This window comes from Leopardus geoffroyi, chromosome D4 (genome assembly GCF_018350155.1).
Source record: "Leopardus geoffroyi isolate Oge1 chromosome D4, O.geoffroyi_Oge1_pat1.0, whole genome shotgun sequence".
NCBI lineage: Eukaryota > Metazoa > Chordata > Mammalia > Carnivora > Felidae > Leopardus > Leopardus geoffroyi.
The window spans coordinates 60,992,816-61,005,793 of record NC_059342.1 but is presented as its reverse complement, the minus strand read 5'-3'; the positions used below and the strand labels follow the sequence as shown (position 1 = coordinate 61,005,793).

General features: G+C 48.9%; 1 protein-coding gene across 1 annotated transcript in view; it reads left to right on the top strand.

Moving 5' to 3' along the window:
- GABBR2 (gamma-aminobutyric acid type B receptor subunit 2) overlaps nucleotides 1-12,978 on the top strand; it is a 352,176-nt gene that overhangs the window by 184,823 nt on the left and 154,375 nt on the right. Inside the window, exons 5-6 of the mRNA XM_045470233.1 lie at nucleotides 5,348-5,413; nucleotides 12,309-12,509. Coding sequence (XP_045326189.1) covers nucleotides 5,348-5,413; nucleotides 12,309-12,509 — 267 coding nt within the window. The remainder of the gene's footprint in view (nucleotides 1-5,347; nucleotides 5,414-12,308; nucleotides 12,510-12,978) is intronic.

The window sequence follows — 12,978 nt, the reverse complement described above, 5'->3', positions numbered from 1 at the left end:
CTGTGAGTTGTTGCTGCAGACTGAATGTCTGCTCAGCCTGGGAGGCAATATATAGGGGCAGTGGTCAAGTGCTCAGGCTCTGGGGCTGGGCCCAGCCGGGGTGGAGGCCGGCACCACCACTGCCTACCTGTGTGACCTGGTGCCTTAGGTTGAACTCCCTAGAAACAGAGCCCGAGGTTCTGGTGAAAGAGCTTTATGAGAGCACGCTCAGGAGAAGGGAGGGAGGCAGGGTAAGGCAAGAGGGGAGCTGGGCCAGAATGCTGTCTTGGCTGGAGGCCAGGTTAGCCTGGCCCCCCCCCCCTGGGGTGTCTGGACCACACAGCTGGTCCCACTTTTCCGAGACCTCAGTCAGGTCACTGGGTGCTGCAGAATGTGGCACCCAGTGTGGCCTTTAGGGCCAGGAAGTTCTCTGTAGCTGGGGGCAGTTCTCCAGAGAAGCCAGTGAGAGTGAGCTGTAAGCTGTAAGCCACCCACCTTGCACTGGGATGGATGCAACAGTCCTGGTTGGCTGCATGGGGGAGGGGGTGGTGGAGGGGCTGGGGGGAAGGAGGGGAGGGGCTGGGGGGAAGGGGGGAGGGAGTATCCAGGAGGGCCAGCAGTGTCTGCCACCCTCAGAAAAGTTTCAACTCACTCATGAAACTTTCCGGAGTGGACATAATAACAACGGCTCTCTCCTTGGGTGGGGCTGATGACTGCTTAGTACCATGGTTAGAAAAGCACTCAGGAATTGTCCTTGATTTTTATTTTGCTAGAATCCCCTGCAAACTGGAGGTTATACACAAGCTCTTTGTTTTGTTATTCTCTGTACATAAATTTCCTTTTTTATTGAAGTACAGTTGACATACAAGGTTATATTAGTTTCTTTTTTTCTTCTCATTTAAAAAATCTTTTATTAAAACTCCCCCTTTATTTGCCTTCTTTTTATATATATATAGAATTTATTGTCATACACAAGGTCTTTGAATTGGGTTTTCCTTCTTATGTGGGGTGTGTGTGTGTGTGTGTGTGTGTGTGTGATTTTAGCTTGCTTTAAGGGTCCCAGAGACAGACTCTAGACAACAGATGAGAAGGACCCAGGAAGGAGGAAAGGAAATCCATCCAGTGTTTGGGCTGAGTACCCCTCCCCGGACCTCCCACCCTGTCGCTGTTTCCTTCCATCTTTGCCCCTTCCCCGTAGGCGAGGCCTCTTGTGTGAACATAGGCTTCCATATGGTCTCCAACCTTAGATCTAACCATTTGAGCACAAGTTGTCCTTTGTCCCACCTCATGTCGCCTTTCACCCCTGGTGGTCCCCTGCAGAATCAAGAGTGTGTGGGAAGGCACAGGATTTTGGGACCCTGCCCTCTGTCACATTCTGGGTTCTCTGCACCGTCACAACTCTGTTCTGTCCCTCTGATGGTCAGGGGCATTCACAGCTCTCCTCCTGTACCCCCTGGTACTCCTCATTCTGCCCCAAAGTCCTTCCCACCACAAAGGAGAGGGTGCTTCCACCCCTGGCAGGGAGGTGGGAGGCGTGGCCAGATGCAGGGACCACTGCCAAGGCAAAATTTGTCTTTCTACTTTCCGGATTCTCAGGAAGAGATACAAGTTATGTAACACCGAACAGCGTGATTCTAGAACTTTTGTGAGAGCAGGCATGTGTTAAAAATTTTTCAGACTCCTGAACGCTGAAACGTTTCCCCTCAGCCCTGCATCTTCCAATAAATTGCTACTCTGGAAAGGAAAACCAGTATACCCGTGCTTTTCATATTCTCAAGAAAAGTCCTCATGCTCCGGGAGTACACATATCCCATTTTGAGAAGCCCTTCAACCTCTTTCGACTGTTTTCAAGGCTCCTGCTAAGGACCCCTGGCCACTTGCATCTCCCTTTGTCCACTGCCCACCCCCGGGATTCCAGGCTTCAGCTGCACTGGGTGCTGGCTCGTCTCTCCCAGGCACTACAGGATCTTGCCACCTCTTACCGGCTAGGATCAGAGTGGGTGTGAATAGCTCCCTGCAGTAGACACCACCTGGTTCTGGCTAGGATCTTTCTCTGACCATCGGAGGGCAACCAAGGTGAGAGCAGTGGGTGCAGGGTGCCGTGCAGTCTTGGGGGAAGCCTTTTGTCTCTCTAGGAAGGGGCTCACTAGATCAGTGATCCCTTGGTTCCATCCAGTACTAACAGTCCAGGAGCACAGAACCAACTGGTCCATGCAACTTGGTTGTCATGGCAACAGAGACACTAAATGGTCCATAAGTGGTAGAGCTGGTTATTTATCTATCGGCAGGTAGGTGGTCAGGTGGTCAACCATGAAGATGTGGTGAACCCGATCATGCTGAGGCCCTAGGCTAGCAGGATATTAGTTCGGTGGTGACCATAGCAGTCACTGAATAAGGAATGCAGGCCAGCCTTTGTGCTTGGTAGCTCAGATAGCATTCACCCACTTAATCATGCATCCAACACCTATTTTTATTGATATATATGGCGTGCCCCATCCCCCTCAGCTGGGGACCCAGAGATGAATCAAGTTACCCTCAGTCCAGTGGGGAAGACAGACAAGCAAGTGGACTTGTGCCATGACAGAGGGCAGCACAGAGTGCTCTGGGCCCACAGAGGAGCAAATGACCACCAAGCCTAACGGGACAAAGATGGCTTCTTGGAGTAGAGGTGCCTGAGCTAAAGCATGAAGGGTGAGCAGCAGCTCTCCAGGCAATGGAGTGGGGGGAGGGGGAAGGGCATTTGAGACGGATGAGCTTGCAGAAAGAAAGGGGCTGGGGTGGGGAAATGGACGAATGAATGAACGCATGAATGGCAGAGCTGTTGTAGACAACCGCAGGCAGCTCGTTCTGATACCCTGGAAGAGTGGGGAGAACAGTGTGATTTGAGACAAGATGTGAGCAGTAATCGGCTGGTAAATCATCTCGAATGTTCTATTACGGAGCTCAAAGCTGACCTGTAAAGCTCAGGGAGCCATGGAAAGGTTTTATGTGACCACATTTGAATTTTGGAATGATTCCTTTGTTTGCTCTATGGAGACCGGGGTAGATGGGGCAGGACTAAGGGTGGGGACTCAACCAGGAGGCAGTTGTAGTTCAATGAGTTGGGAATGACAGTGGCCAACCCAGCGGGGTGGGGCAGCAGGGACGGGACTGACGTGGCACTGGTGAGCAGGTAGCCAGCGGGTCCTGGTTAGATAGAGGCGAGTGAACCTGGTGGGTGGGAGGGTGGTGACACGGTTCTCAAAAATGGACAACACCGGACGGGGAAAGGGCTCCTTGGGAAAGATGATGCGTTCAGCTTGGCATGTGCTGAACTTGAGGTAGTTGGGAGAATCCGAGTGGAGGGCTCCAGCGGGCAGCTGGAGAAAGGTCAGGGCTGGGGAGAGTGGTCGGGCCTCCACAGCACACAGCGGACAGTTGCAGCTGGGGCCGTGAATGAGGCTGCCCAAGGAGAGTACTGAGGGCACAGAGCTAAGGGCACAACTGTGTGGAACACCAGCAGTCAGGGACTGGCAGAAAGATGATGAGCTGATTCAGAGTCTGAGAAGGAAGGACCAGGAGGTAGGAATGAGCCAGGAGGAAGCATCACGGAAGCTAATGAGTGGGTTTCATTAGCATGCATCCTCCGGCCACCCGGCAACGTAGGTAGGATTAGCCCTCTTTTGAAAATGAGAGAATTGAGGCTCTAGGGGATTTAGACTCAGGGTCACGCAGCTGGTCAGTGGTGGAGCTGGGATTTGAACTCAGGTCTCTCTACCTCTAAAATCCAATAAACTATTTCTTCTATACCATGTTTAGCAACACAGAGCTTGGCACAAAGTAGATGCTCAATAAGTGTTTGCTGGCTGGCTGGCTGAATACTATTAGCAGCAAAAAAGGCTAAAAGATTTCAACAAACAAGCAGAAAAACCCTGCAGTGTGCCTGGGAGCATGTCCATAGAACGGAAGCAGCTTAGGACTTTTTATAGCCTTGCAGACATGGTGATGACAAAGGCTTGCCTTCCTTCAACTGCTCTGTTAACGATCTTTTAAAGTCCTTTCAGAGCAGGGTTTTTTTTTTTTTCCCCCTCTTCTTTCCATTCTTGCTTGCAAACGAAGGATGATTTTAGAATCCAAGCCTTTTTTATTTTGCTAAAGTACATGATGAGTAAAATGGCCTCCCAGTCAGCACTTTCCAATTTTGAAAGATGCTAAAAACTGATCTTTAAAGGCATGTTTCTCTTCTTTATGCATCAAAGGGCCTTGAGGCCTGCTGGAGAGGATTGGATGCAAGGCGGGAAGGCAGCACCACCTGCAAGGCTGAGCCTCAGGGTGGAGGGCAGGGAGTGACTGGGGTGGGGTGCAGGCCGGAGGGCCAGGGCCCGGCTGGGCTGGATGCTGCCTGCCACATCCACCTTTAACCTGTTCTCTACAGAACAGGGCCCTGCCTGGATCCCTGTCCCACATGGCAACCCTAACCCAGGACGGAGCCTCAGGCAAACGCCCAGTAACTGTTTGTTGAATGAATAAATGAGTCGCAGGAGCTGCTGTTCAATACACACAGAGATAATAAGTGCAATCCCATTTACAGAGTTTTCAAATATAAGTTTTTCTTGGAGGTAAAGATGGGTTGGGAAGAGGTTATAAAATCCTAACACTAGCTAGCACTTACTGGGCACTCACTATGTGCCAGGAACTGTGTGAGGCAGTTTGAGGATCATCTCATTTAGTTCTCCCAGCAACCCTGGAATTAGGCCCTGGCATTATCCCCATTTTACAGGTGAGGAAATTAAGACTAAGATGGAAAAAGGAGTGGCCTGAGATACCCTGAGGCTTGTTGGTGGAGCTGAGATTTGAACAAAGCTCAGAACTCAAAGAGACTCTGGCACTTCTTAATTGGGAAGCTTCGTGGGTTCCAGGAAGGTATAGAAAAGTCTAAAATACTGGAGTGAGGGTGGGGGGGTGCTGCAGCCCTATTTCTGCCATCAACTCCCCTGGGGACCTTGAAGCTCCTTTCTCTCCTCTGGCTTCAGTTTTCCTGGATGTCATATTCCGTGTATGAGGAAGGAGAATAGACGCTGTCTCAGTGCCCTTTAGGGTTTGCCTGCTCTTGGGGAAGGAGATCAGGGACGCTGCCAAGACCCCTCAGAGCCACCAGCCTGTGCAGACTTGTCTCAGGGCATGTCCCTGAGGCCAGGGAGGGCGGCACCAGGAGCCAAGGGGAAGCTGGCCCCAGAGAGGACCAGAGAATCCAGGCTGGGGTGGGACGAGAGGGCAGAGTTCTTGGCCGCAGAGCCAGGGGTGCAAGAACGTTCCATGCCCATGGCCTCAAGCCCCCTGGTGTGCCTGTCATCCACTCTGCTTCACTTACATGTCCTTCTGTCCGCAGGGCAATGACGTGAGGATCATCCTCGGCCAGTTTGACCAGAATATGGCAGCAAAAGTGTTCTGTTGTGTAAGTAAAACTTTGGTCACGGCACTGTGTCTTTGGGGGGGTTTCACGAAGCTTTTTCTCAGACTCGTTCTGACTGCCTGGTCTGAGCGAGATATAGGACTGGAAGTGGTTGTTGGAAACAGAAGTGTTATTTTCATTGCACTTTCCTCTTTGCGGGGAGCTAAGCCTCCGGGGCTCAGAACAGTACAGTCCTGGGAGGAACTAGGGACCTCGGTTGACCAAACCTACTGGCTAATTCCTGGTCTAAGCCCTGTCGGCTAATTCTCTGCCCATCTACTCACCCACACTTGATGGAGGCCTGCTCTACGGCACAGCCTCTCCGGCCGAGAGGCCAGACCTCGAGGCTGAGGTGCCTCGGACCCCCTCCCAGCCCTGGAACAGGGCTCAGAGCCTAAGTTTAGAATAATCTCTCAACTGTTCAGTACCTACCCCTGAATTCTTTACAATTGTCTGGTGTGTGATAGGCTACACAAAGTAGTTTTTTTTAATGCCTTATCTCATTTAATCTTCTCAATAACCATGTGAAACAACTATCATTATCCCACTTTACAGATGAGGGAATAGAGGCCCAGTTTGTAGCAGAGCCAAGGCTTCATCCCCTTCACCTGACCCCCAATCTGAAAGTCTTTTTTTTTTAATGTTTATTTATATTTGAGAGAGAGTGCACAAGCAGGGGAGGGGCAGAGAGACAGAGACAGAGACAGAGACAGAATCCGAAGCAGGTTCCAGGCTCTGAGCTGTCAGCACAGAGCCCGATGCAGGGCTTGAACTCATGGACTATGAGATCATGAAGTCGGACGCTCAACCAACTGAGCCACCCAGGCACCCCACCTGATTCCCAATCTAATCATCTTTTTTTCCGTATGATGTTTTAAACCCAAGTACTTGCACGAATTCTAGCACAGAAACTAAGTCTTTGGGTTTTGATACCCTGGCTCCTGTCCCCTGCCCCAGGTCAGAGAAGAAGCAACAGAATGGGAACCCGGTCCTGAGTCGTTATCTCCCCAATAAGCTCTTCCTTGTAGACTGAGCCTATTCCAGGTATAGTCTCTTGTGATGGGCCTTAGGCCTCTGTTCTCTTTGATCTTTTGTCAGTAACTTGAATGAGATTATAAAAAGCAGACTTTGTAGGAATTTTGGAAGTTGTGAAATATGTTGGATGACAGATCCAAGGTGCAAAGAACCCTAACAGGCTGGATGGAATGTTTGATTAAATCTAAGAAGATTAGATCTAATAGTCCTACTAGAAGGTGACATTAGCACAAATCAAGCTGCCTATGTCCATGGTGGTGTAGAGGCATAGCTGAGGAGTACTGTGCATTTAGAACAAAAGAGACTTTGGGGTCTTGGTTGACCTCAAGGCTGCTGTGAGTCGCCAGTGTAAGCATAACTGCCAGGAGCCAAGGGGACCTCAGGCGCTATGTCCACACTCAGGGAAGGTGGCCCCTCAGCTGTCTGCTAGAGAGACACTGCCTGGGGTATCCTACTCAGCTCCTGGTGCACCTTTCAGGAGAGAGGCAGGAACCGAAAACACACCAGGAGTGAGGAGAGAGCAGGGACCTGAAGCCACGGTCACACAGAGCTATTTTACCCTGAAGGCTCAAGAACAAAATGAGAACCTGCCTGATCATCTCCCGATTTACCAGGGAGGAGGGAAAGGCCACGAGGCTGACATTTCTGGAGACCCTGGGCAGAGTTTAGAGCTCAGGAGTCGGTCTTCTGCTTGGGTGCTGAATTTGGACTTGTTGACACTCTGGGAGCCTCAGTTTTCTCATCTGTAAAGTGGGGATAATAAAGCACCTGTCTCATAGGATCGTTGTGAAGATTAGATGAGCAAAAACACTTGGCACAGGGCCTGATGAGCCCTCAGTAAATGTCCGCAATCTTCTTTTGTTTGTCTATGTAAAGTCTCAGGCATCTGAGAATGGAATAGACCATTGTTGGGCTGGTGAGTTTACTATCAGATGTTCTCTACAAGATTGTATTAAGCATTCTGTGCTCCAGGTAAAGGTAACAAGGGGTCTTTCCATATGAAAATCTAAGGAAGAACAGTGAGAAAAACTGAAAAAATGGAGCAAATTAATTTAATGCCTTTTACTTCAAAACCTTGCTTGTCAAGTTTTACTCATAAACCTTTACTCATAAAACCCTGCGCATTACCATCTGAAGTCCAGAAATGGCCCGTTTTGAAAAGGAAAATAATGCTCTGTTTTGGAGAATGTAATCTCTTTTGGGGGAGGAAACTGGATTTTATCCCCGCCACCCTTCTCCGTATCCCCAGGGCCTTGCAGACAGCTGGCACATGGTGGGTAATAACTCCGGGAGAAATAAATTAATAAAAAATGATCCATGAAGACACCACAGTGGTCGCTGGCCATCTCCCTTCTCCAAAAACTGCAGACAGACCTCATGTTCTGCTTTGAGCCAAACCCAAGTGGAAGTGTGGCTGTGATTTCTCTCCGTGCCATGCACTGGGATTCTTTCCTGAGTGGCATTTCCAGCCATTGTTTCTGCTCCAGAACAGACCGAGTGGCTGTCTGCCTCTTGACCCAAAGCCCCAGGCTGCCTGCCTTCCACATGGCATGGGACACCATCCACCTTCTTGTCCCACTTTCCTCTTTCCTCTTATTGGACGGTGGGTATTTTGAGATGGGCTTTATCTTAGGGTCTGCAGGTGGCTTTGTTGAGGAATTCCGTAGAGCTTTTTTGTTGGCTGTTTATTCCAAGTGTCAGACCCTCAGATAGAACCTGCCCTCCAGGGCTTGGAGCCTTACCTGGTTAGGAAGCAATTCTTCTGGCAGGTCTGGAAGATCCCGAAGAGAGTCTGCTCAGTGTCTTCTTATGGGTGGGTGACAGAGGGAGGGGCTCCTCAGAGCAGAGACTCCCTACCCCACTTCTCACCCGAAAAAAGGCTTCCTGCCTGTGTCGGGGTCAGAGTGCAGATCAGATGGATACGACCGTATCTCTGCCATCCAAATGCCGCTTTGCAAACTTTGCAGCATGTTGCTGTGTTCTTGAGCCTGGAACTGCCACCAGGGGAAGAGCAGACTCCGGCAAAGCTATTTATAGCCCTGTGGCAAAGTGTTCATTTGGGCTTAGCACAGCTTGAGCAGGTCTTGTCACTTTTGTCTTCTCCCTCCCCCCTCGGGGGTCTATTCTAAATTCTCTAACACTCACGCCTGGGTTCTGGTTTTAGCCCCACCAGCTGTGTGACCTCAGGCAGGTCACTTTACACCTCTGGTCCCCAGCTGCTGCCTCCCCTCTAAAATGGAAGCAGCAGTCCCTGCCCCATCTGTCTCACAGGATTGTCAAGAGGCCTAAATAAGGCCTTGGAAGGGAGACCATCATCCCAACTGTTAACTGCCTTCCCAATATGAGGGTTTATTACTATCATTTTTGTGAACTGTAATATGAAAAGGGAAATGTCCTTCTTGCATGGGGAGGGGAGGAGGCAAAAGGAAACATTATAAAAAGGGGAAATTGGATTTTTTTAAATAATTCACATCATGGTTACCTGTCTGCAGCCAGTAAGAACCAAAGCGCTCCATGAGACTGAAGAAGGTGAGCTCAGGACTGCCTGTTGCCACGTGCCAGGGCTCTTTGGTGGCCCACAGGTCCTGAAATCACATTCCCACCGAAGGCAGAGAAAGTGAAAACTGAGGTGACTGTGTAAACCAGAAAGGTGTTCAGTTAGTGACTCCACAACCACTTATCGGGTGCCCTGTGCACACCAGCCACTGTGCTGAGCACTGGGGAACCCAGGGAAGAGCGGACCCCACCCTACAAAAACTGTCCCTTTGACAAAGGAGACAGACTAGCACACCAGCAGCTACTCCCAGCTCACGAGCATAACAACTGCAGCCCTTCTGAAGACAGAAATGTCAGAATGGAGGACTGGAGCCTTCCCCTCAGTTGCTTTCGATGGTGGATGGTGTATTTAAACCAGTCCACCTACCTTGCAGGAAACCCTCTTAGACCCTCACTCAAAGCCTATTTACTTTTGTTCTGCACATATGTTTAACAGCCCAGGTGCCCCTCATTCCAAGCCATAGCAGTTTAATTTTTTTTTTTCAACGTTTATTCATTTTTGGGACAGAGAGAGACAGAGCATGAACGGGGGAGGGGCAGAGAGAGAGGGAGACACAGAATCGGAAACAGGCTCCAGGCTCTGAGCCATCAGCCCAGAGCCTGATGCGGGGCTCGAACTCATGGACCGTGAGATCGTGACCTGGCTGAAGTCGGACGCCTAACCGACTGCGCCACCCAGGTGCCCCCAAGCCATAGGCAGTTTAAAACCAGCAAGTTCAGAGAGGACAGGGACTGGATGGCCATGAAGAGTGACACCCTAGACCCAGCAGCATTACTGTGCCCAGCCCACAACAGTGACTGGTGTTCAAAATAAAGCTATGCGTTACAGAAAGGAGAAGGGAACAAGAAAGAGTTCCTAAAATGTTCCTGAATGTAGTGCTGGCCGGGCACGGTACACGTATTATCTCATGTAGTTCTTACACCAACCCAATGAGATAGGCTTTGCCTTCCACAGGCTATAGATAGGAAAACTGAGACCCAAGGAGTCGTGCACCAGAGTTACCCAGCTGGTGTGTGGCAGAGAATCTAGTGTCGCTGGACTGTGGTCTCCCTTTTTGTTTGTTACAGAAGGTCAGTAGAAAAATGTTTATCTTCATCCAGACTGACTCATGTTCTAAACAAGATGTGTCGTCCTTCAGATGGACTAAGCTTCTATTTTCTGGAAAATTCATTCGCAAGGAACAGCTCCTAATGAGACAAGGGTAGGTCAAAGAGCTGTCACGGCAGGTCCCTGGGAGGCTTCTGACTTCCTGTTCTGTGCTGCCTCTAAATTATCACGAGGTCTTTGTCCTCAGAGAGGAAGGCAGACCTGCCTGTGTCTGAGTAGAGCTCCCCTCGTCCTCGCTCTGCATCTGTTGACTCCTCTTTAACCTTTAACCTCTTTAACCTCTTTAACCTTCCTAATAAGAGTGGCTATCTTTTTGCCCCACCTTTTAAGGTTGAGAAAGCTCCCAAAAAGTTTTCTCTATTTTGCTAAGAAAAGAGGGGAATTTCCAAAAGTGGACTTTGAATCTTGTCCCCTTGACTTAGCTGTATGTGTTTGGGCAAATTCTTCAATCTCTGAGCCTGAATTTCTTCATCTGTATGATAGAAATAATAATACCACCTCATAGGTTGTTTTGAAAATAAAATAAGATCATGTGTGTAATTGGCCAAACATGTAACAGGGGCTCAAGATATGTGAGTTCCTCCCTTTCAGTAAAAGATGAGAGTTGTAAAGTCTCACAGACTCTGCCATTAATACAGTGACCTGGGATCAATACGAGGAGCCTTTTGTTCAAAAGTCTAGCCTCCAGACAGAATCTGGGATTATCTTTTCTTTAAAAGAAACTTTCTCGGGACTAAACCCCATTCATCAGAGGGAAACCCAGGAGACTGCCTGCCTTTGTTGAGCCAGGATTTTATTACATAATTGAGATATGAGGGCTGCCTATGTTTTCTACAATTGTGATGGGGGCAACATTTATAATGTAGCTGCTGGAGAAATGACTATGATCTGAGGATTCATTATGAGAAGTCTATCATCTAGAATTGGGGAGGCGAAAGTCCCATATCACCAGAGAAGTCTAGAGAAAAGGTAATGTGATCACTGCTTTGAGGGAGTTGAAAGGCTTTTTCATTAAGTGATTTCGGTTTACTCTCCAGAGCCTTCACTGTACCAATGAGCAGAGGCTGTGGAGATGAGATCTGAGTTAAGGAACAAACATTCTAATTCACGTGTACCCCAATGAGATGTTCCGAACTGCAGGACGGGCTTTCTTAGGCGTTAAGAGAGTTCAAAGAGTTGCCTTCATTTCCATCTGAAGGAGGAATGGAGGAGCACTCCTCTAACTCTCAGACTTGACAGTAACTTTTCTCCAATGTACAGATGCTCTTAGGGGTTCTGACCCACCTGCCGTGGGCAGACCCTGGCTTGGCATCGAGACCCTAATGAAGGGCAACCAGAACCTTCCTGGAGTCCAAAGCAATCAATCTCTTCTTGTCACATTCTCCTGGCCTCTGCTCTAGGCCAAGGGACACAGAGGGGTGTGACATCAATTGTTTCCCAATGTGTTCATGGTTCTCCAGGAATGAACTGCAGGATTATTTAAGGTTCATGTTTTAAAGTGTGCACAGGTCAGGGGTGCCTGGGTGGCTCAGTCGGTTAAGCCTCCAACTTCAGCTCAGGTCATGGTCTCACAGTCCATGAGTTCAAGCCCCACGTTGGGCTCTGCACTGGTAATACCGAGCCTGCGTGGGATTCACTCCCTCTCTGGCCCTCCCCAACTTGTGCTCCCTCCCTCTCTCTCTCACACAAAAATAAATAAGTAAATAAAGTGTTCACAGCTCATCACAGTGTACAGAGTATCTATTGTAATGATCATGTAATTTTTATCTTTAGTTCCAATAAGGTGACATATTACATTTATTGATTTGTGAATGCTGAACCATCCTTGGATCCCAGGGATAAATGCCACTTGGTCATAGTGTATAATCTTTTTAATGTGTTCTCAAATTCAGTTTACTAATATTTTGTTGAGAATTTTTGGAACTATATTCATCAGGGATATCAGTCTATAGTTTTCTTATAGTGTCCTCATCTGGCTTTGGCCAGGCCCTCATATTTAAATTTTTATTCAGTGTTTATTATTTTATTATATATGTTTCCAGTAAACTACCTTGGATCTCTTGAGAGATAACAAGGAGAAAAATTAATAAATTCTCTGGTAAGAGGAGGCCTCAGCCCTCTCCACCTGTCTCACAGGGCACAAAGCCTTGAACAAATGTTTGACTCTTGGTACCTTCATGGTCAACCCATCTGTTGCAGGCATATGAGGAGAACATGTATGGTAGCAAATACCAATGGATCATCCCAGGCTGGTATGAGCCTTCCTGGTGGGAGCAGGTGCACACAGAAGCCAACTCATCCCGTTGTCTCCGGAAGAATCTGCTTGCCGCCATGGAGGGCTACATCGGCGTGGACTTCGAGCCCCTGAGCTCCAAGCAGATCAAGACCATCTCAGGAAAGGTCAGTGCCGCGGTCTGCCCATTTCAGTCCTCACGCCCATCTCTTTTGATCATCTTGTCTGATGATGTTGGCACAAAGTACCCAGTTCTTATTCTAGCCTTTGCTGTGGGACTCTGAGCAAATCACTTGGCCTCTCCGAGCCTGTTAAATGGGGATAGCCAGCCATCCACTGCATGCCCCTCTAAGGAACTGTGAGGATCAGATAAGGTATGGGTGCTTTGCAAGCACAAAACACAGTGTTTATGTAAGCGATAGAGTTGTGATTTTTATAGCACCAACTACAGGCAGTCTGCCTTTCACACTCTGCCAGAGTTTCACTCCATGTACCTCTGACCTGCAATGTAATTTCTCAGGCTCACTGATGCTCCTGTCAGCCTCGAGGGGAGGACAGACCCCCTCAAGTAGACTTTGGGAAACATGTGCCATAGACCGGCCAGACTGGCTTGAGCCCCAGTTTTGCCACTTACTA